At 39.1% G+C, this 23,947-nt stretch overlaps 1 protein-coding gene across 3 annotated transcripts in view; it reads left to right on the plus strand.

Annotated features, from left to right (window-relative positions):
• The window catches only part of PTPRR (protein tyrosine phosphatase receptor type R), a 228,504-nt gene that overhangs the window by 120,781 nt on the left and 83,776 nt on the right, over positions 1–23,947 (plus strand). For 2 of the 3 annotated variants that reach the window (XM_074375402.1, XM_074375401.1), the window contains exons 4-6: positions 640–795; positions 7,691–7,801; positions 18,987–19,249. In XM_074375402.1, the coding sequence (XP_074231503.1) occupies positions 640–795; positions 7,691–7,801; positions 18,987–19,249 (530 nt within the window). Of the gene's footprint in view, positions 1–639; positions 796–7,399; positions 7,577–7,690; positions 7,802–18,986; positions 19,250–23,947 lie in introns of those variants that run through there. The other variant, XM_045519461.2, reaches the window with a different exon arrangement.

The following is a 23,947-nucleotide window of genomic DNA, read 5'->3' on the forward strand; positions in this document are numbered from 1 at the left end:
TTGTGTGGTGTTTGTTTTGTTGTGTGTATGTGGTATCAGCCATTTACGGTAAGAAAGTCTGTCTCCATTTCAGCTAAGGACGGAATACTAATAGGAAAGTAACATGATCTCATTGCATGACATGTGCATTCCGACCAAAGACTAGATCTTAGAAGTGTGGCATATCTGCGGTGAAAAACAGGATCAGGGAAGCAACTTCAAAGCTAGCATCACCTTCCTTAGTCCAGCCTTCACTTTAATTCAATTTACTAGAAAAATAGTGGGGTGGTGATGTCTAATCATTGTCTTGTTCTATCAGCACATCTTGTTTTATTTAATTTGTTTGATTTAAAAATGCTTCTTTAAACACAATTACTCAGGGAACATCTGAACACTATCTTTCAAAAATTACAACACAGAATGCAAAATAAATCAGCATCCAGTGAAATATGAAATTACAAACCTTGAGGTGTCAACTAACTGGATGAAGGCCATTTGAAAGTTTCAGGCTTTGGGCTGGTAATGTGCAGTGCACCGGAGAATACCTAATACATGTGATCTCCAAGATGACTTTTAGGATTCTAAAGCTCTGATTCTCTTTAATGTTTCCAAGTTGTTGGAAATGTCTCTTAACATATACAAATCATCTGCTTTTACTAGGGAAAGAAGAACAGCGTGGAGCTATTTGTGTCTCCCATAAATAGAAAAGCAGGAATTTCTGACGCCCTGCCATCTGAGGAAGTGCTGCGTTCACTTAATATCAATGTTTTGCATCAAAGTTTGTCCCAATTTGGAATTACAGAAGTCTCCCCTGAGGTACGTTGACTATTTCGTTTAAAAATGTGCACAGTTAGCATGACATGACCCAATTCTAGGAGGCTTTGAGATGAAAGCTGTTTGTTGTGTGTTATTTAATAATATAGAAATCTCCCTAAGGGTTAAAATTCTCTGATTTCACACTGTATATGTTTATTCCTGAAGGAAGGTCATTTTCACATCAAAATCTCACTTTTCTACACTTTCTTCTCCAAATCCTTATGGTCTTATGATTTATTTTGACCTACCCAGTAAATTGTCTAGAAGAAAAGCCACTTAGATATATTTGTCAATTGATGGCTTGAACCTGAGGTGCCCAAAACCACATCCTCAAATCTTTCTTCCTCTACAGGTTTACTCCTTATTACCTTTGTTGTCAAACTGATCACCAGATATTCACCTTTTCCCACAACCTTGGGATTCATTTGCAATGAGATTTTTTATTTTGCTAAGGAACCCAGTCTTAAGGACTATGAGTATTTTCTAAATTGGACACTTTTCATATTTCCCCTGCCACCTCCACCATTCTCATCCCTGAATGAATTCAGTCTCTTTTTGACTTCACCTCCTCTGTTCCACTCTAACAAACTTGCCAGGATGATCATCACCCCAAACATATGTAAATAAATTCACAGAACCTTGAGGAAGCATATGTGAACATTTTAAAGATATAGAAAGTACATGGCCCATAGAAATTTAGTGATTTCATTAAGGTGACAAAGCAAGGCAGGTTATAAGCAACATTTTTTTTTCCTTTTTCAGTTTTATTAGGTAGAATTATTACAGTTCAACTGCACACACACATTATATTTCATATAAATACATAAATACAGTATACTGCACCTTTTTAAATTTACATATTACTGTTTAATTCACATGTACTAATTATTGTTTCTAAGAACAGATTAGAGCTTTAGCTTTTGAAACTTACATAATTATCAAAGGAATAAAGCCAACCACAAAATAAGAATCAACAGAATGTGGTAATCCAATCATAAAGGGTAGTCAAATGTGCTTACACATACTCAAGAAATCAATCATCTAAGTTGTAAATAATAAGTAGTTCATTTGTAAAATCTAGACATCTTATTCCTGGTCAGTTTCCCTTCGCAGTAAAGCTCATTGTCTCTCGTGACAGCAGATGTCACGGGTGTGGTGTAGAAAGCTGTGTCACAAGACTGAGTTGGAGTCCCAAAGCCAGCACTTAAAATGTGTGTGACCTTGGGTGATTTAATCTCTGTGAGATTGTCTGTCTTTATGTAGTATCAGCCTCTCAGAGCCTTGGTTTCTTTATATCCTAAATGAGTACAGAAAAAAAGGAAGGAAGGAAGGAAGGAGGGAGCGTGGGAGGGAGAGAGACAAGACAAGAAGAAGAAAAGAAAAAAGAAAGAAAAAGAAAGAGAAGAAATTGGGTATAGTCCTTATCTTATAAACTTGAAATATGATAAAAATTCTAAAAATACGTGGAAATCATCACATAGAGTAGGCACTGAACAAATATCATTTGAACGCAGGCTGGACTGGCAGAATTAAAATGCATTTCATCACTGAACCAAGACCGTAACAATCTCCACCTGGTCTTCCTGCATTTAGTGTTGGCTCCCCTCCCTGCCCTCCCTGCCCCCGACCCCAACACACACACGCGCGCGCACACACGATATTTTCTTTCTTGCCACCAGAGTAATCTCTAAAAGCAAATCCAGCCACGCCCTCCTAATGTCATGACTCTTCTTTGGCTTCCTAAATGCTACAGAATCATGTCTGATTTCTTAACAAGACATATGGTTCTTTGCGGGCTGAGCTGCATCACCATTGAGCAACACTCTCTTAGTTTATGCCTCAGCCATTCCAACCTTAATAGGGACCAGGACATCCCACACCATCTCTCCCCTCCACGCCTGTGTGTATGTCGCTCCATCTACACACCTTTCACGTCTCAAGATGAGTCTACGGTAGAGCGGAGCCTTCCCCTGTGCCTCCACAGCGTGGGTGCCTGCTCTGCATTCTCATTGAGCTCAGGACAGTAACGCCTTATCCCGTGTGGGTCTTCAAGTCCATCTCTGTGCTGTAGTTCCTGGAGAGCACATGCCATTTCATCATCTTACCTGTGTCCTCCGTGCCTTCACTCAGGGCCTGGCATACAGTGGGTGTACACGTAACCAAGCACAGTGCTAGGTGGTGTCCAAAATCAGAAAAATAAATAAGAAAACAAATACACAAATAAATTAAAAAATGAGTTTTGCTTTTCAAGAGTTCTAATAGGGCCACAAGATACAAGCAGATAAGGAGAGTACAGGACTAAGATAACATAACCACACTGTCCATGGGAGTTTTGAGAAACAAGAGACCACTTCATGCTTCAGAGAGGCCAGGAGAAGTGGTCACCATGAGCTTAAACAGCCAGACCCTCTCCATCCCGACCTGCATGTGACTCCCTTTCGTACATCAAACCCAACTCTATTCTGGACTCTTCCCAGACTGGCTTACACACATCATGCCCTGGACAATTCTTTTTTAAAATTTAAAAAGGCCATTAGATCAATTTATTCTGCTTCCCCATAATAATATAAGCATTCCTTCCTGTTACTTTATTCTGAGTTTAAATGCCATTCCAAAGGCTTTAGGAACATGGCAGCTTGGTGAGTTATTCACATTTGTCAACCCAGAGAGGAACAGCATACCAAAAAATTAGTTAAAGTCAAAGTATTTTGGGATCTTCCAACACACCTCAGCCTGGTGAAGGCGAGGAGCTTAGCCTGAATGCCTGTCACAGAATTAGTAGCTCTCAGTTGACCACAGGTCTATACTGCATTTAGTAATAAAAGCATATTTGCTGATCAAAGTGTGATATGTTTTTATAAAATAGTGGGAATCTAGGAAATCTAGACTCTAGGAACCACTGTGTTATCAGAGACTGGGAAGTGTTTTGATTGGATACAAGGCGCATTGGAGCCATGGCTGATGGCTTGTGTGAGCCTTTCGTTCCGGTACTTCTAGAAAGGGCCCGGCATTGCCCTCTGACCGGAGGCTCCAGATGCAGACAGAAGATGGCTGTCTGCTGTGTGCAAGGGCCTTCCCGGGGAGCTTCAGACACGTGCAACCAAGAGGCACAGCAAAGGCATTTGTTGACAGTGGTTTAAGCTGATGATAACAGTATTCTGTGAGTTTTCCCCATTTCTTTACTCATCTTAGTGGTTGATGTGTGAAAACAGTTTATGCCTCAGCTCATTCTTTCACATTTTTTATCCCCAAGTTATATCTCTGATATGGTAACATGTTTATTACCAGGAAAAAAAAAATGAATATTGGTGTTTTGGGTTTTCATTCTTCACGTGGATTACAGAACACTGTGAATGCTGTCTCAAAGCCTCTCTTCCTACACTCATATAAAATACTTTCAGGGAAGGGCGTGACTTTTGTTGTTGCCATTTCTTTATTTGCTTGATTTTGTTTAAATCAGAAACAATTCTTGGGAAACAAAGACAAATAGAATTTCCTTTTGCTTAATCATCTATTTTTATTTCACTTTTAAGTTTCCCGAGAGACAAAGACATTATTTCTTTCATATATTTTATATGGTACTGAGAATGTTGTAGGACCTCAAGTATCATTTTATTATAAGATGCTCATAAAGATTAAAAACCAGACTTCCTCTTGCCTAATAAGCCAAATCTCAGGGAAACAAACTTAAATTCATTATTTTAGTTTCGATTTTTAAATGTTTTTACAAAATTCATTAAATGTCTGTTGAAACAACACATTCTGTGTTGATATTGAAAAAGAAATGATTTGGGATTTTGTTGTTGTTGTTTGATTGCAAATTACCCCAGTTTCACAGGTCTTATATTTCAAAGGAGGAAGTTACCGTCTTTAAATAACAGGCCAGTGTTCTGACTAAGCCTTTCATGGGATGTTTACCAAGAGAAAAAAAGGTATACCAGATAAATGTAACCCATAATTCACGAGTTTGGTGATTGTTCCTTTAAACATTAGCCAGCACTCTAAAGAATCCTACAGTCCTGACCATACAGTACCAAGAGGGAATACACTCAGTGTTAACATGTATCAGATCATTCAGACCAACTGTTTACCTTGTGCATAACACAGCAGAAGTTTGGCATTTATCTAACAAAACTCTGTTATGGTAGGATGCATCTCATTTATCTGCCTAAGTAAATTAATTAACTAACTAATTTATTTCCACTTTATTTTTATTCTGTGTGCTTCATTTCTCTAAAGAGATGTAGCTCGTAATGTCTCTGTATTATCTCTCCTAGCATTTGGGATCTCTCTCAGCATTTGGGGTCAGAACTGGTTTAAAAAAAAAACAAACAAGAAAACTATGGTACATCAAATAGTGAAATAGGATGTAGAGAAGCCACTGTTAGCAATACAAGAAACTGCCCAAACGTTAAATAATAAAACAAAACACGTTAAATGATAAAACAAAACCAAACCCAGCAACTTCTTTCACTGCAACAAAGTTAAAGGGAAAGTGGTGTGGTTATGAAATAAGAAGTAAAGATGATACAGTGACGTTGGTTTGACCCGGCCACAGAGCCTCTGAACTATTGAACCCACAGTCCCCTGTCAAAATCTAAAAGGCATCATGTTAGCCTCATATAAAGGTTAGATGGGAGATTCTTGTGAATTATAATCTTATGATTTGTGGGATCTTAACTACGAACTTTTCCATTTATTACCCTGCCCTTATCAAGGGATTTAGATCTCTGCACAATTATAGTTGTGCTCAGTAGGAATAGCATGACTCAGAAGGAAATCTATTTACCAAGAAAGTGCAGTGACTAAGTTCTGGAGTTCAAAACATGTATCTTTCTAACTGGGGGTGGTGTAATGGCCGGGGGGGCGGGGGGGGGGAGGTTAATTCTTCCATCATTACTACTTTGGTTAAAAGAGAAAACAAAATAGATTTGTCTTAAGCAGAAAGGAACGTGTTGACACTCTAGGAGGTGCAGAACGATAGCGGGAGGAAAATAAAGAAAAAGAAAGAAAGAAAGAAACCAAATCAGGTTAGGAACACAAAATCTCTTTCCACCCACCTAACCACTCCTTTTTATCCAAATTTTACATGAACTAAAGCTCGATCTTCATACTTAAACTTGACAAGTTTATGCTGCCTACTTGAAGGCTTAAGTGGTCTGCTTTAATAGCAAACAATAAGTGTTATTTAGTTGATTGCAGAGAAACTCATTTCCATGTTTATACTTGATTTCTACAAGAGTTTTCTCTTCTGTTAGTTTCCAGCTATGTTTACAGAGATGCTGGAATAAAATCTGATCTGGCTAAAGTCAGTGATAAAAGACAGGTTATCACTGGAGCCCGAGACTGCCTTTTCAGCAGGACATGTTGGTTTCTAATCATTTCATCAAGCAAGCATTTTCAGATTCTCCATCAACTTACTATTTACATATTTAAAAAAATACATAAATCATTTCTTGCGTCTCTAAATTTGTCTGTCTTAAAAAGGCAAGATATTACTGTGAGCATATCAATATTTTATGAGCAAAGGAAATGGAAACTTCAAGCAATAGGAATCTCCCCCAAATAGTTACTGTAACCACAATCGAACTCAAAGATCCTTTCTCTTCTGTTTTATTTAGCCCCCACCAAGACTCATTTGAGTTTCAGGATATAAGTTTTTATAAAAATATTTTTCAAGGCAAATGTTTCTTTTTGTCTGATTTACAAATGGTGAAAGTATTTTCTTTTTTAAAAAGTCTTGAAAAATAATTAATAATGATTTCAAAATTCAGACACCTACAAGATCAGACTTGTTAAAGTCTTTTTTTTTTTTGAGACAACCACTATTTATTTCCCGTGAATCTGTCAGTTGACAAGGATCAGCTGAGTGGTTCTTCTTTTCCACATAAACTAGACTGAGGTCATCCCAGTGGTTACATTAATCTTGGACTTCATTTGGTGTTAGAATGCCCAAGATGACCTCTCATTTTCCAGAGCTGCGCTCCAGTGTGACTTTTCACCGTTCACTAGCTCATTGTTCAAAACTTTCTGAAATCTGTAAATTTCACTGAGTTATAAAACGTAATTGCAGTTTAAGACGTGATTTTAGTACGTGTGCTTTTTTCAAAAGAATGGATAAAATAAAACTCTCATTCACATTTTATCCATGCTTTTTCTCTACCCTTCCACCCCTCCAATAGTAAGCTAAGCAAATAAACAAACAAATAAGTAAAAATGAAACTGTTTATTTTACCTTTTATCACCAAAGAATTCTAGACGTTTGGTGTTCCCTGTTCCCTGTTGCTTTAAATAAAATATGAAATCCTGACAATTTATGTGGTTGGGGTGGTACATTCATCAGGTTGTGACAAACTAGACTGCATTAAAAAAAAAAAAAGGATTTCATAAAAGAAAGAAAAGAAGGAAATGATGGCGACATTGTTATTCTGTTTACTTATGCATCATGAGATTTCGTTTGCACCTGTTTCACTTTTGTTTAAAAGTTAAGAGCAGTGTCACAGCACATAAATCAGGGTGTTGGTGTTGTGGGAGGGGCCTGAAAACAGGAGAGCTTCAGACACAATTTCCTCAACACAGGAAAGAACAGAACTCTCTCACCTGTGAACCAGGTAGCTTCCAAGAAAGACCTTGAGGGACATTTATGAAGCCTGGGACCCAGTATGCCATGTCGGGCGTGTTTGCTTCTGTCCAGGAGATAAAATAATGTTTTAAGGGATAAGGATGGAAATCTAGTGTCTTGGAGCAGTTTGAGGAGCAGCTCTGGCAGCTGGAGATGTAGGTGTGTTCTACTACACTGAGTGAAATCAAGCTAAAAATATGTCTAGTGTCTGATAAGAACGCCAGCCTCTTGAAGCTCTCATTTAACATCGGACTTTCTGTTTTGCTTTTAAAGAAAAATGTTTTACAAGGACAGCATGAAGCGGACAAAATCTGGAGCAAAGAAGGATTTTATGCTGTTGTCATTTTTCTCAGCATCTTCATTATCATAGTAACGTGTTTGATGGTAAGTTTGCTCCTTTGTATATCTTATCCTTTACTGAGCCCACTGCTTAATAGTATTGAATACATTGCCATTCGAAAGAATGTTGAAAAGACTGGGAACTGAAGCAAGACTGTGATTCTGCGGTTGGGAATATTTCATATCTAACAGCATAGCTGATAGCTAAAGGAAGACCTGCAGAATTATGGATTCTGACGTGCAGAATAAGGCTGTGATTGCTCTGAGGCTTTTAGTAACTTGATCAACCCTGAGAATGAAGCTTTAGAAAGAGATTTACCGAGGTCACTGAAGCCCTCAAAGTCATTAAAGTCTCATGGGCATACTTTGGGCTTACTTTAGTTCTTCTTTTATATCATCTTAATGCAACTTGGGAAAAATTTTAAAAAGAAATATGTCTTAGGGACAAGCTTGCCTCTTAAAGAGTATAAATAAGATTGCCTTATTTTTAAGGGGCTTGGAAAGCATTCTATGAAATTTCAGGCATGAAAAGGAGATGATTATAGGCTAAAAGTCTAAATCATCCGTATCCCACTGATGTTTTAGGTGAATGAATAATATAAAAGTATGAGTACATACTGCAAATAGCTCTGTAAATTACAAGTTATAGATGTAAGGCCTTTGAAAGTATATTTCTAATTTAAAAAAAAAAATAGAACACAAAATTAAACACACAGAACTAGGCAGTGCTCTTTGGTATTAAATGAGTTAACTAATTACCTTTCAAATAGAATGATGAGATTTCCCTGTTCTTTTGAAAATACTGGAATATAACTTAAATATTTCAAGTTTACAAACGGGTTTTAATACGTTTTCTTCTTGTATGCTATGTTCTTTTGAATTTTGCACATTTTAAAAAAACATTCCTTCCTCAGGTTTCAAACGCCTCCTCCCCACCCCCAAAAGACATCTTCCTGCCATCAACACTGTTGCTAATGGATTTTGTTTATCTGTGCTTCTCGTCCTGGGAAGGGGTTTATGTTAGAAAGATTAGGACTCAGTTTGGAAGGATAAGAGGCTGAGTGGGTCTACACTAGAAGGATATAAAACAATTAAGGCCTTGAATAGGGTGAAGATGGGCATATTTCCTAGAATCTAAAATACAGGAAACAGCAAGCTTCCATCATCATGAATCCAGAGGCACCTTCTATGGGCCGGACACTAAGAAAGATTTCTAAGAACAGTGACATGATCAACAACAAAAAATAATTTAGGAATTGAGTAAGAAAATTGATTTTTATATCTTAAATGGTGGAGATTAAGGAAAAAGAATTTTCCTGAAAGAAGTTGGAGGTTTTATGGAAATTTTGGCAAAGACCTCTGGGTGTTTTTTTTAGTGTATTAGAGGGTGTGGTTCTGTGTTATGGTTAACTGTGTGTTTTAAAATACGGGTTTCTTCTTTTATTTAATAGAGGAAATCTCAAGTGTTGTTTTGTCTCTCACAGGCCACAATTAGGGTGTTTTTTCTGCTTGGAAGGAAGCGAACAGACAGGAATAGGGAGTGATCCAAATGGAGATTGTTCAGGGAGGGAGTAAATGGGTAAGATTCAGAAGAGCAAAGGCAAGGGTGAAAGGGGAAAGTGAGGAAGCAGTGACGCGCAGCCGTGAGTACGGAGGGCGGAGGGAGGCAGGGAGGGCAAAGCTCACTGTCACACGCAAGGTATGCTGCAGATTCTGCATAACTCGGGAGCATCTGTGTATCCAGCATGACTGGATCAATCCCTACGGAACATTCTGAGCTCAAGTGGCAGTAGGACCTGTAGTTGCCACACCCTCAGCTACCCGGGCCGGGAAGCAACTAACTCTTCCTTTCCCAGTGTCTGCCGAGCATCCATGTGACAATCAGAAATCTGAATAAGTCTGCTCCCAAGTTACTAGAACATTTGTATCTTTTTTTTTTTTTTAGATTCCACATACAAGTGATATCATATGATATTTGCCTTTCTCTGTCTGACTTATTTCAATTAATATGATGATCTCTAGAACAAATCGAGAAAGGAGTGTTTCAGAAGTGTGCAGGTGATTGACTGCTCCCTGCTGGGCTGGTGGGTAGGTCCGTCCCATTCATTCAGGGCACAGGTTCCTGCCGAGGATGCCCCGTGAGCCTGTTCTGTTGTTGGTGCTGTGGGCAAAGTAAGGCACAAGACAGGTAAGGTCCCTATGCTCCTGAGGCTTGTACTCCAAAGGGGGACACAGGCAATCATTAATACCTTTTAGAAATCAAAGAGTGAACCTGCTCTGTGATTCCAAGTATAGGACATTCGGGAAGAGGCAAAATGAGAGAGGCAGTAAAGAGATCAGCAGTGGCCAGAAGTTGCAGGGGAGGGGTGAGTGGTTGGAGCACAGTGGACTTTTAGGGCCGTGGACCTGTTCTGTGTGATACCGTAATGGTGACTATATGACACCATTGGGATTTGTCAGAACCCGTAGAATGTACAACACTAAGAGCCCGAATCTAGAGTCTAGACTTCAGTTAATGAGAACATAACCGTGTTGCTCCATTGTAACAAGTATGCCACACAAATGCAAGATGCTAGTAACAGGGGAAATTGTTGAGGGGGTTGTCAGGGGGTGTCTATGAGAACTCTGTGCTCTCTGCTCAAGTTTTCTGCAAACCTGAAACTACTCTTTAAAAAAATAAAGTTTATTAATTTTGTAAAAAATGAAAAGCATTAAGTGCTGTAAAGAGATAGCAGTGAGTGAGTGGAGCAGTCGGAGACATCGGAGACATGGAAATGGAGGGGAGAGTCTCCCTGAGGCAGAATAAGCCTCGCCTCTTTGCCTTCCAGAAGGGTGGGAGCTGAGTGTTTGGGGCACAGCTTTGATGTGATCTGCTTTGTGTATTTCAACGATCCCTGTCTCTTCTGGTGGAGAGTGGTTGGGGACAGAACATGAGGTGAAGTGTGGGTTCAGGAGGACCCTAGTGGCAGCTGTTGCTTTAGCCTGATGAGAAATATGATGGTAGCCCGGAGTAGGGGGTGGTAATGGAAATGGAGAAAAGTGAAGGATTGGGATTTATTTGCAGGTGGAACTGACCCAGACTTGCTGGGTACTGATTCTCTGGGAGGAAGAAAGAAAAAAAATTAAAGATGACCCCTAGGTTGTTTGGCTGGTTATCTGGATGGTGGTGCTTCCATGTCCTGGGAGAGGAATGCATTGGCGATGGGGAGTTGTGAGAGAGAAGAAGCACATTTGATCTGTATTCCCACAGTTCTTGAATAAATGGAAGAAAGTACTAGAATGATATATTTCAAACATCATCTTAAATTTTAATGTAAAAGGGTCACTTTAAAAAGTTAAAGGGGAACCTGCAGTACACAGAAAGGAATTAATATTGATAGGTAAATAAATACTACCTGATAGACAGGGTCAAGATGAAGTTACGTTTATCTGATACAACTTACCCACTGACAAGTCAGCAGTTCTCATTTAGGGACTAGTCAAATGTGATTCTCTAAAGGACGCTTATCTTTGTATATTTCAAATGTTTTTGATAATGATCTTGATTCCAAGATTTTCACTTGGATCTCTCAGTAATAGTTACACTCTCACTTTTGTGATTTTCAAACGTTATAGTCCGGTTTCTGTTTCCCATAATTTTGTTGATTCCATGGCGAAGGAAAAGCTCTAACTCAGAATTTTCCCTCTGGCATTAATTAGTTGTATTTATGAAAGATCAAATGCCGTTATTTGTGTCCAAGGCTTCCTACACATTACAGAAATCACAAGCGTGTGGTTTTATTATGAAATGATATAGGTAAATTGCCGTCATGGAGGATTACGTGCTCTGTAACAATAACATAAGGCTTGGCAAAATTTTTGAAATGTGGCATATTGTTTCCTTTCCTTAAAATTTTTTTTTTTTTAAAATGTATGTTGCCAGGCATAAAATTAGACATGCATGACATTTTCAAATGTGTGACTTATTTAGCACCTCTCAAATGTGAATGTAGAGTGGGTGGTGCAACAAATAGAAACTACAATTTTCCAAGAGAAAAAAAAAAAAATGTGTGGGCAACTTCCAATCCATTCAGTCTGTTTTAGGTGGAGGACTGTGTTACTAAGAAGAATGAGTCCTTAAACTTGAGTAAATCATAGAAAGAACAGCGTTTATCATCTACATTAGGTCTCCAGTGCCCTTAGAGGTTTACTAACAAGTGCAAAGGCATTTGTGGAACGTAGGTAGAGCCGTCTACAAGCCAGATTGCTACTGGAAAGCAATTTTAGGAAACACATAAAAACAGCTGTTTGGGTCAATAAAAGTTCTGGCTTTTAAAACCCACAGAAGAGGCATCCATATGTCATCCAAAGAGTTTCTCTAGTCATGGTCTTGGTACCTGAGGCAGGAAATTCTCTATCAGACTACCTATTACAGTCGAAGCATCATGCAAAAAATACATGTCAGAAGTGGACATAAATAGCCACACCTTTCTAATATGTTATATATAATTCCTAGGGCTTAAGGAAAAGAGGACCAGATTCCTAGCTGGAATACTCTGGTTATAGAACCATTCTCCAAAGCAGACATATGTCTCAAACTAATTTTCAGTTTTTTTTCTGTATTCATAAAAACCATTGAGCTCAAAATACAACCCTCTTAATAATAATAAAAACACTAATAACTATAATTAGTTTCTTCCATTTATTGCACATTTACTGGCACTAAATTTTCTGCCTGGGACTAAACACATAATGTATTTTTTTTTAATTGAAGTACAGTCAGTTACAATGTGTCAATTTCCGGTGTACAGCACACTGTCCCAGTCATGCACATACGTACATATATTCATTTTCATATTCTTTTTCAACACACATAATGTATTTTTTAAAACCACTTTATTGACGTACAGAAAGCTGTACATATTTAATGTAACCAACTTGGTGAGTTTGGGGATAAGAATATACCCATGAAACCATCACCACAATCTACATCATAAACGTATCTATCACCTCCAACATTTCTTCCCACCCTCTTTATTTATTATTATTATTTTGTGTTGTGATAAGAACACTTAACATAAGAGCTATCCTCTTAGCAAATTTTTATGTTTGCAAATCAGTAGTATTAACTGTAGGCTCTCTGTATAAACACATCATATTTTAGTTTCCTAATTTTACTGATGAGGAAACCAAGATTCAGAGGAAATATATGACTTGACCGAGAACAAGCAATGGGTAGGTATGTGGGGGGGGGGGGTGTCTGAGGAGAGGGGTTGGAATTTAAACCCAAGTCTACCTGGATTAAAAGTTGGGGCTCTTTACTGTGATTTCATGTATAAAGAATCATGCTGTGATTTCTCTAAGTCCTGTCACTCTACCTTGTGAACGTCTGTTTCTGGCCACAGAGGTGTCTAGTTATCAATGAGGATGCCTGTGCTAATCAGAGACATTCAGCCCAAGCAGAGTTGATAAACGGGTACCACACCATACCTGTTGTGGCTGCATCTCTGTTTTTGCACTTTGCGTCTGGTACTGGACATCACTTTTGCACATCCTTCTCTTCTGGAAGCCTGTGAATTCCCAGAAGCGAGGATTGTGTGCTGTCTTTGTATCCACAGTGTTGTTTCTGGAACGTGGTAGCAATTGACTCACGTTTATTCATCTAAAAGAAATGAATAAATGAGCTACTTCAGAACTATCTGTAAACGGCTGTAAAGGACAAATGCTGCGGACTCTTGGTACCATCATTTTGAGATTTGAACATATTTTAACCCAAACAGATGTTTTGTGTGTTGTGTGTATCCACTTATGGGATTTTTTTATTGAAATATATTTGACATATAATGTTGTATTAAGTTTAAGGTGTACCACTTATGAGCTTTTTTAAATGAAAATTATAAGCTGCAAAATAACTTTATAGGATTCTTTTTAGCCTCTTCTCATCTCTGTGTTTCTCTGGTTCTCCTCTTCCCGCTGTTATTTTTTTTTCTCCTGCTAGAGTTTTGACTTTTACAAATTTTCTCATTCAGTATTTCATTCTCTTTCCTTTTTCAAATGATCAAATGACTCTATTGTGTCCCAAGTTTAAACAGGAAGCTCTTAAAAGGTAAGTCAAAAAAATACTGATTTACCACTGCTATGGCAAGCTTTTAGGTTGAGTTTGGAAGCAAAGTGCATTCATATAGAGAAATATGCATATGGTATATTCCAGACCTTGCTCTGCACAGAGAAGACTTTCTGACACACTTTCCCAGAGGCTTTGGGAAAGAGGATGGGAAGAAGCTGTGAGGATTTAGAAGATGGAGTAGAATCCTCGCAGGCATTAAGTCAGGAAGCCTGGATCTTAGACTTTATTTCTAACCTTCCATAAATCATTTGATCGCTCTGGGTTTAATGTGAGATGAGGAGATTATACTAGATGGTTTTTAAGGTCCCTTACACCAGTTTCTTGACAGCAGCACTGCTGACATCTTGAACTGGATAACTGGATCGGGGGAAGAGGGGCTGTCCTGTGCATTGTAGGGTCCTTAACAGTGTCCCTAGCCTCTGCTGGACAGATGATAGTAGCACCCCAGCACACACCCAGGACGACAGCCAGAAAAGGTCGCCCGACATTGTCAAATGTCCCCTGAGGGGCAAAATCCCTGCTGGTTGAGAAACACTGCCTTAGAGTTTAATTCTAGGACAAGTAGCAACCTCCCCGGTTCTTTCCGCATTTTGCCAAGTAGCAACCTCCCCGGTTCTTTCCGCATTTTGTCAGACAGCCCTACTCCCTCCGTCGATCTTTGAACAGTGTCTTAGAAGCATCATATATCCTCCAGGCTCTGCATTCCCCTAATTAAAGATGCAGCAATCAGTTTGTACACATAAGACACAGCTATAGATTAAAAAGTTGACCTCTAACCGGAGATGAAATAAACAGATGACTGTCAATTACGTGGCACAGGTTTTCATCAGGAACATATGCTCACAAACGGTAAAGAAGGACTTTGGACTAGAGTTTGTTTTACACCAGCAGAATCGTAAAAGTCACGGGTTGGGAACTTTGAGAAGGCCAACATTTCTTTGGCTTCCATATTTCCATTTTTGAAATCTGCTTCTCCAAAGCCCAAATGTAAACAGGCAAGCGAATCTTCTGGTTTACATATTATCTTTAGATGTGAAGAACTTACAATATACAATAGATGCGTTATCTGCTGTTAAATATATTTATTTTTGTAAACGTACAGGTGTTTGTTTCTTTTCTCACTCAGAAAAATAACTTGCTTACGGTGAAAAAAAAAAAAGCGATCCCACCTTCAATTCTATTGCCTCATCTTTTAGTAATTAGGCATTTAGCTTAACACGTAAGTGTCATCTGATTGGTATTGTTCCGGGGTGGGTTTTGTTTGTGCAGAATGGTGGCAAAGTGCCTTTTGAGGGTTACAGAAACTGAAAAGAAGCAGTAAGTTAAAAAGCCCTCTCCATCCTTAGGCGTTAGGCACAGGTAAGAGTACGAGTCCCCAGTACTTTCTACTCTACAGAAAGCAGTTATAATAAAGCTAGAAAGACTTGTCACTTAGTGTTAGACCTCTTTTTTCCTTACACAGTCATATTTGTCACAGGAATATTGAGAACCCATTGTTTTCAAAAAGCTAAGATTTAGCTTTACCCTGCCGTGGTCCATGGCGACCACCAGTATAAAAGTGTCCAGGTTCTGAGGAAGTGAGCTGATACAAAAGACAAGAAGGATTCTCTTTAATTTCCTGGCAGCTCAAGTTATAACAGGCATTTCTAGTTACACGTCATATGTCTATGATCCTTTTCCTTAAAAAGAGCGCTCAGCATACAAAGGATGCCCTCTTAGATTTGGTGGTGTTGAGAATCACGTGAGCAGAAGGTTATGACTTCAGAGTCAACCTTTTAAGAATGATGGTCTGGCAAAGAGCATGTCAGGGGTGGAAAGTGATCAGGCCTGCCAGTCAGAGGTGCCCTGGGGCTTGGCTCTGCTCCAGCCAACTGCTGACTGCGGACCAGCCACCGTGTTTAGCTGGACTGTGATTCCTTTAATGTACCATTAAGTCAGAAAGACCTCTAGTGACCGTTCGAACTCTAATTTCCCCTGTATCCCTAATTAACAGTCACTGAATGTATATTCACCCCTCGTTTTTATTTCTCTGCTCTTCTCAAACTTCTTTCTTGTTATTACTATCTGAGATTTTGGAACTGAGACATAATTAAATTTATTTTTCCCTCTGCGTTTAAATAATTCCCAAGCTCCCTTTTATGTTGCGATTTCCCGTTCTTCAGTTCTTCACTGTGACTCATGTTTCTCATGACTTTGAGTAAAATTTTCTCAGGCCGGGTACACAGGTAATTTATTCTCTGAGACCTTGTGTATTTGAGAAATTCTTTTTGTTGGCTTCGCCCGTGGGAGCGTCAGTTTATCCAGGTGCAGAATTCATGCATCCTTTGCAGTATGTATTTTTTTTCTCAAAGTCACAAAAAATTGCTCCATTTGCTTCTCACATTTACTCTTCTTTCAATTGGTGTACTTTTCTAAAAAAATTAAGAACTTGTTTTCATCCCATATCCCTAAATTTCATAGGAATAGGATGCCGTCTGCTTTGTTCACCATGGAATACGCTGTACTTCTGACCACATGTGACATGAGAGGACAATGAAAAACAGTTTTGAATGACTTGCTTCTTTCTCATTTATTCTGATTGATCATTTACCGTAACTCTTCTCTGACATCCATATCCCGTCTTTTCTCTTATTTTCATCTTCATTGCTTTATTATCCGTTTCTAGGTGTCTCTCATCTTTGCATGTACACCACTGATGGCATTTTCTGTATTGTCAGTTCTGTTCCTTATTTTTTTTAGTATGTTTTTAATTGAAGTATAGTCAGTTGACAATGTTGTGTCAGTTTCTGGTGCACAGCACAATACTTCAGTCATTTAAGAACATACATATATTCGTTTTCATGTTCTTTTTAGCCATAATTTACTACAAGATATTGAATATAGTTCCCTATGCTGTATAATATAAACTTGTTGTTTATCTATTTTATATATAGTAGTTAGTATCTGCAAACCTCGAACTCCCAATTTATCCCTTCCCCCCAAGTAACCTTAAGTTTGTTTTCTATGTCTGTGAGTCTGTTTCTGTTTTGTAAATAAGTTCATTTGTCTTTTTTTTTTTTTTTTTTTTTTGTAGATTCCACATATAAGTGATATCATGTTATTTTTCTTTCTCTTTCTGGCTTACTTCACTTAGAATGGCATTCTCCAGGTCCATCCATGTTGCTGCAAATGGCATTATTGTATTATTTTTTATGGCTGAGTAGTATTCTATTATATAAATATACCATAGCTTCTTTATCCAGTCATCTGTTGATGGACATTTCCATGTCTTGGCTATTGTATTTAGTGCTGCTATGAACACTGGAGTGCATGTATCTTTTTGAATTAAGGCTCCCTGTGGATATAGGCCCAGGAGTGGGATTGCTGGAGTTCCTTATTGCTTAAAAGAAGATTTACACTCTGCTACTGAGTTCTCAGTTCTTTGAATTCCTTTTCTTAATCTCAGTCTGATACCTTTTCATCTTAGATTGTTGTGTTTTTATTTCATCCTGATTCTTTTTTATAATCATATTTTGTTAAGCAGAATTTTTTCCACCAATATATTTTGAGAATACTGGATGAATATTTTCTAAAATTTTCCTGGAATAAATTCTCATCAGCATTCACATCCTTTAACAAGAAAAGTGCATATTTAGACTTTCTATCTTTTCAGTAGATTTCAAATATAGAGATGACTAGAATTGAAAGGAAATTTGAAAGAAAAGGAAAGAAAGAATTAGCCTCAAGACCAGTTAGAGTAAATGCGATTGAAAAGTGCCAGGATAGCCCTGTCCCCTAAAATAACAGTCATTCAAGCTAATGGATTCCAGAAACTGAACAGGGGAGTTCAACTGACCGAGGGCTTTTTAAGATGCAGATGTCTACTATAAATGCAGGTAATGGGTTAAGTCACCGCTTCATGCAAATAACCTGAGAACAGGCTTGAAGAAACACAAGGACATCCAGTTTTTGTAGGAATTGGAGTAGAGGAGTTAGCAAGAGGAAAAGAGAAAAAATAGCAAATCATTACACTGTACACATTAAATGTATGCAATGTTATATGTCTATTGTATCTCAATAAAGCTGGGGAAAAAATAAAATAAAATATATAAAAATTAATAAATGTTTAAAAGAGAAAAGAGAGAAGGGGAAAAGACTTACAAAAAGGGAAGCCCGAGGACAGGAGAGACAGACAGCTCACCTCTCAATGTGTCCATTTGTGTCTCAGCAAAGTCAGCCCAATTCTTTTTTAAAGTTTAAAAGTGAAGATGCTACCATGTCTGAATTGAATTAGCCAGTCCAGAAAGAGCCCTGAGAATGAAGGAAAGTGATACTTTTGCTTTTTTAACACATGTATTAAAAATTAAAAGGGCCAAGGGGCAAGAAAGAAAATTCTAGTGGTTCAAATTATTCTTTGATACGTGCCCTAAATTTAGTTTTTTAAGTATTTACCAGATACTCAAGTTAATATGTGACTAATGCAGATATTTACCAACATCAAAAAATTGTGGCTTATAGCATAACTAGTCTTTAATTAATATTTTTCAAGACTTTCTTCTTTGTATGTTGCATTTGTTGTATGTTCTTTGTATGTTGTATTGAGTACAAATCTCTGTTTCTATAAAAGTCATAAGCCCCTATTTCCTGGGCTGTTCCTTCTGTAAGTTTTTCATTTCAGTCATTTTCAGTAAGTGCTTACATCGAACCAACATCTAGCACTTTTTATAAAATTAGCCACATTTGCTTCTGAATATACATTTGAGGAGTGAATTGATGTCCATATGTAGAACCTGTTTTTTTTATTTTTATTTTTATTATTTTTTAATGGAGGTACTGGGGATTGAACCCAGCACATCCTGCATGCTAAGCACGTGCTCTACTACTGAGCTCTACCCTCCCCCCGATTCATGTCCATATATATTTAATATATTTGTGCCCTATAACTAGAAATGACTAGTACATCTTTCTGAGAGAAGTCCTCAGCACCACAAAAGTGAGAAATCAACCAAGAAAGCTTTGCTTACTTGAATTATCATTAAGCCTCATTTTGAGCTGTCTTCTAGGTTGGGGTGGAGGAGATCATACTTTGTTGTTGAACGTGAAAAAAAAAAATGTGACAAGAGCCCTTTATATCTCCTTCTATAGATTCTTTACAGATTAAAAGAAAAATTTCAGCTCTCCTTGAGACAAGATAAAGAGAAAAACCAGGAGATCCACCTGTCACCCATTACGTTACAGCCGTCACAGGCTGAAGCAAAGGCAGCCACCAGCATGGTCCAGCCTGAGCAGGCTCCGAAGATACTGAACGTGGTCGTGGACCCTCAAGGCCAGTACACTCCTGAGATCAGGGCCGCCACCTCTGTCTGCCCTTCTCCTTTCAAAATGAAGCCCATAGGCCTTCAGGAGAGGTAAGAGCTTTCTCTGGATCCCCCTATATATATTTTTTTCAGAGTATTCACCGACTGAAAAAGGTAGGATGAATGGGATATTGGGTAGAATCATTCACCACCCAGTGGACACCAGCAGGAAGCAGTCTTGCTTGTCCCCTGAAAGTGTCTAGCTGTGTTATCAAAAATCTATGAGTTATATCTGATTTTTTTAAGCTGGTATAGACCCAAGCCAAGCCTTCTTCAACTACAGGACAGCGTCTATAATCATATATTGAATGCTTTTTGAAGGCCACTGACCTCACATAACACTATTTTGTTTAATTGTCACCAAAGCTCTTAGGTTATTTCTCACCAAAAACTGCATTGTTTGGAGTAAGGTAGGAGTCTATGCCACAAATTAATTTCTATAAAGTTTTCCCTCTGCTTCCTTTGAGGAAAAGAATAAAACAGTAAATATCTCAAGCTTCATGACATATCTTTGCTGCCTTACCTGCCTTCGTGATGTGCTTACACGGGTACATTCCTATTTAAAGCAAATCTAGCCAATGAAAACTAGAATATGCAAAGTACTTAAATGAGGGGCTGATTCTTCACTTCTCCAGGATGTTAAGTTAAGTTTTCTCATGGAATTTCTTGAAATAAGAAATTTGATGTTTATACTTAAAATAAGATTAATATGTCCAACGTTGCACATCAGGGTGGTGGGGGAACTGAGAGCTCCTCAAAGTACGTGCCGTGGTTCATTCTCCTCTTATGTTCCTGTGTCTCCCTTCTCTGTCACTGTCGTTGTTGCCTTAGGTTTTTGGATCATGTGTATAAATTTTAATTATAGATCCCATCCCATGCACACACACACACACACACACATCATTTCAGAAAATGGGGCTTTAAGAACTGCAGAAAACCTAGTTGGTCATTCAGATATCTTCGAAAATATCGTCAAAGAACAATGACTGAAGGGAAGAGAAAGGCACTTCGCAGTGGTTTCCAGAGTCCTCTAAAAGGCAAACGCTTTGACTACAAAACAAGGAAGTGGAGAACAGTCAGGTCATTCCTTCTACCTCCTCCCCAAAACATTGGTTGGTTTCTTTTCAAACCCACCTAGGTCTCCATGGGCCACTCTCTTACTTGGATATCACTAAGTTGCTGTCTGGGCTACAGCCTGGAAAGGTAGACAAGATGGAACTTTCTCCCTGAGGCCAACCAGGGGTCAGGAGACCTGGATTCCAGACCCAGCTCTGCCGTTTCTGGATCGAGTGGTTTCAGATGAGCCATTTACTGATCTGGGCCTCGCTTGCTGCTTCTTCTTCTGAAGGGGTTAAACTTAACTTCTTCACTTCCTTCAGGCTCTTCTTCTCTTGTTACCTAAGTTAGTTTCATGCCTTTCTGTTTGCTTCAAAGGGAAGCCTTGCAGTAGGCGTCTGAGCACCGGTGGGGTAGAAGGGCAGGCTCTGCTCAAATGGAAGTGATCGGGGGTCATTTTCTATAGGTGATTTAAAGATGATAATAAAACTGACGAAGAGTCAGAGTAATTTTTATCATCATGCACCACGGATTCTAAGCAGGGTCAGTGGTTCAGTGCTCTCGGGAGTACGTATTCCCAGCATCCTGCCCTTTGAGGCCACTGCTGAGCATGTTTGAATTTCAAGGAACATAAGGTTAAATATCCATTAATTCACTTAAATGAAGTGAATGTGTGAGAAAGGAGAGTACGGGGATGGTGTCTTGCTCATCTTTGTGGTCCACGTAGGGGGCTGTAGGGATCAAGTGTGTGGTCAGTATTAAAAGGATTCCCTGGTCTACAGACATCCCTGCATGCCACCCATCGCCCCCTACTTCTTGCCCACCTCAGAGCAGGAGAAAGCGCTTCCCCCACGAGGGTTCCAGGTTCTGCCCTCCAACCCTGGTAACTTCCTCCATCAATTTTCTTCCTCTGTTTTCAGCTCCCCTCTCTTTGCTAATGCTACACCCTCGGCATAAGAAACAGGTTCTCTTTTGCATCAGAGAAACTCCCTTAACCCAATTCCTCCTCTGGTTCTTGTCTTTCCCTCCTTTCTCACTCGTGTCTCACATGAGTTGAGTATATCTGATGCCTCTTTGGTCTTTTTCCAACCTCCATCCTCCCGATTTCTCTCACATATGCTCACCGAGCGTATCCATGGTCCAAAGCACATGTTTCATTGCTTTTCACATCCAGCACTAATGCCTCCTCCCTGTTTGAAACTCTCTCTTCCTTTGGCCTCTAAGACATTATATTTCCAGTTCTTGGGTGACTGCCTTTAAGCACACACACGCTCCTTTAGCCCCTTGACTTCAGAGTTTTGTCAGAGAGGCAGGCGGAGCTGGACGTAATGCTTTAGGATTCATCCATGTAAAAGGTGGTAAGAAGGAGTGGCTGTGGTTGGATTACCCAGAAAGAAGAGGTCCTGAGGCGAGGATCAGAAGGGAGGAATAAAAAGGGAACATGGAAAGGGAAATTCAAGCATCACTTGCTCTCGGAAGCCATTCCAACCTCCCTCGAGTCTCCTTTCCCTCCTTCACCTGGTCCACCTGCCAACACCGATTCAGCTCCCTGACCTCCACTCCCCTCTACCCTCGTCCCGTAGCCTTGTGCGCCTACAATATTTATCCACTTCTTAAGGGTAGGTAAAATGTCCACTTACTAATCTATCTTACCCCGTAGACTCAAAGCTTCCTTGAGAGCACCTTTGTGATTTAATCGTCTTTGTCTCTTACATATAGAACGTAGTTCCTAAAAAGCAAGAGCTCCTGGAAATAAATGCTTAAATGAATGAATGAATGTTATAATGAATAATTCTCGGGTTAACGTCCAGTAGTTGTAGTGAAACACTTTGCTTATTCCACTATCCCTGTGGTCACCCCAGTTTTCTGCCATAATTCGCTGCCAGGACGGCATGATGATGCATTTTAAGAGTGATAAGTTATGAAGGCTATACAGTGTTCGGTACAGTCACAAAACTTTCCTGAGAGTTTTAAGCCTTAAAACTTAATTTATGTTTCTATATTCTAACAGTGCCTTTAAAATAGCCTTCCATCTCCTGATCCTGGAGTGAAATAATGGTCCTCTGTTTATTGCATGAAAGTCTGGCTTCATTAACATCACTGTGAAACCATAAAGGCTGCATTCTGAGTCACTTGTCCCCAAAATCTTTTGGGCCATGCCATATAAATCTCTCATCCCGGCTGGGGAGAATCTATGACTCTGACATTACTGATAATAAAACATGATTTTAAATTAAAAATAAGCAAAATGTAGAGACTAATTGCATATGCTTAACTGAGTGCAAAGGATATACCCTGAAAGTTATGAAGATTAAAGTATTTGAAGGTGAGGGACATAGCAGTTCCCTCATTTCTCCCTATTTCTAGCTGGTCACCAGGTCATACTGACTCTGGCCATTTGGATTTTTCTCATTATCGAGTTGTCTCTTTGTAACCATCATCCTGGACCCAGCTCTTAATATTTTTATACTTAAAATATTGTGTCTTATGATTATAAAAATGATACCAGGACTAGTCTGTGTTCAATATTTCACCTTTTCGGCCTGGTCTAATCATCTTCTTTCCCTTAATTCATACAATACACTCTTCAGATTTCCCTTGCTGTAACAATATTTGCGTTATGTTACGATGCTGAGTAAAAATCCTCAATAGATTCTTTCTGCCTACAGGATAAGGCACAGACCACCTCGCTTAGAGGTCCTGTACTGCCTGGCCCTGGTCATTCTCTGCAAATCTGCTTGCCTCTGTGACAGCCTCCCTCCCCCCCAGTAAACCTCCCGCTCCCTCCAGTGTGTTCTCAGCGTGCCGCGTTCCTGTCCACACGTGCACCTTTGCTCGCCTGGTCCCTTTTCACCTTCCTTGTATCTGTCTCTTGTCTCCAAATCCCAACATGAAACCTGCCTTCTACCATCGGCCGTGACCCCATTGGCGAGCCTTAACACCTCTGAATCCTCACCTGCACCGCTCCTCCAGCAGTGATTTTAATTAGAGAGTATTTCAGAAAGGGACTGAAACTGATTGCTCGTGGATTGTCCTGTCCCCTCACCAGCCTGTGAGAATCTGAAGGACTCCGCACAGGCTCAGGATGCTCTGTGTCTCCCACGGGTCCTGTAGTCCTGGCACATCGTAAACGCTCGAGAAACATCATAAGAGTTAACTAACTGATCAGTGTTGCTCTACATTTGGGGATCTCATATTTTTATTTTCAGAATTCCATGAAAGCAAGTAGCCTAATGATAAACTACAGAGCTAAATGAATGACTCAGCAGGTCAACTAAGTCCTTATGGTGTAGGTTTCCCAATCTGCAAAACAGGTCTGATAATATCCGTTCCACCTTTTTTCAAAGGATACCAGAAAATTAACAAGCAGCATAAAATGGCATTGTGCCTTTGAGAAGGAAAAGAAAATCTAGTATTCCTTTTATTTTTTATTCTCTGGTCCCATTCCACAAGCCTAGACTAGGTCCATTATATTTTTTTAATTTTATTTTATTGAGTTATAGTCAGTTTACAATACTGTGTCAAATTCCAGTGTAGAGCACAATTTTTCAGTTATACATGAACATACACATACTCATTGTTGCATCCTTTTTCCCCGTGAGCTACCACAAGATCTTGTATATATTTCCCTGTGCTATACAGGATAATCTTGTTTATCTATTCTACGTATGCCTGTCAGTATCTACAAATTTC

The sequence above is a fragment of the Camelus bactrianus genome, chromosome 12 (genome assembly GCF_048773025.1).
Source record: "Camelus bactrianus isolate YW-2024 breed Bactrian camel chromosome 12, ASM4877302v1, whole genome shotgun sequence".
NCBI lineage: Eukaryota > Metazoa > Chordata > Mammalia > Artiodactyla > Camelidae > Camelus > Camelus bactrianus.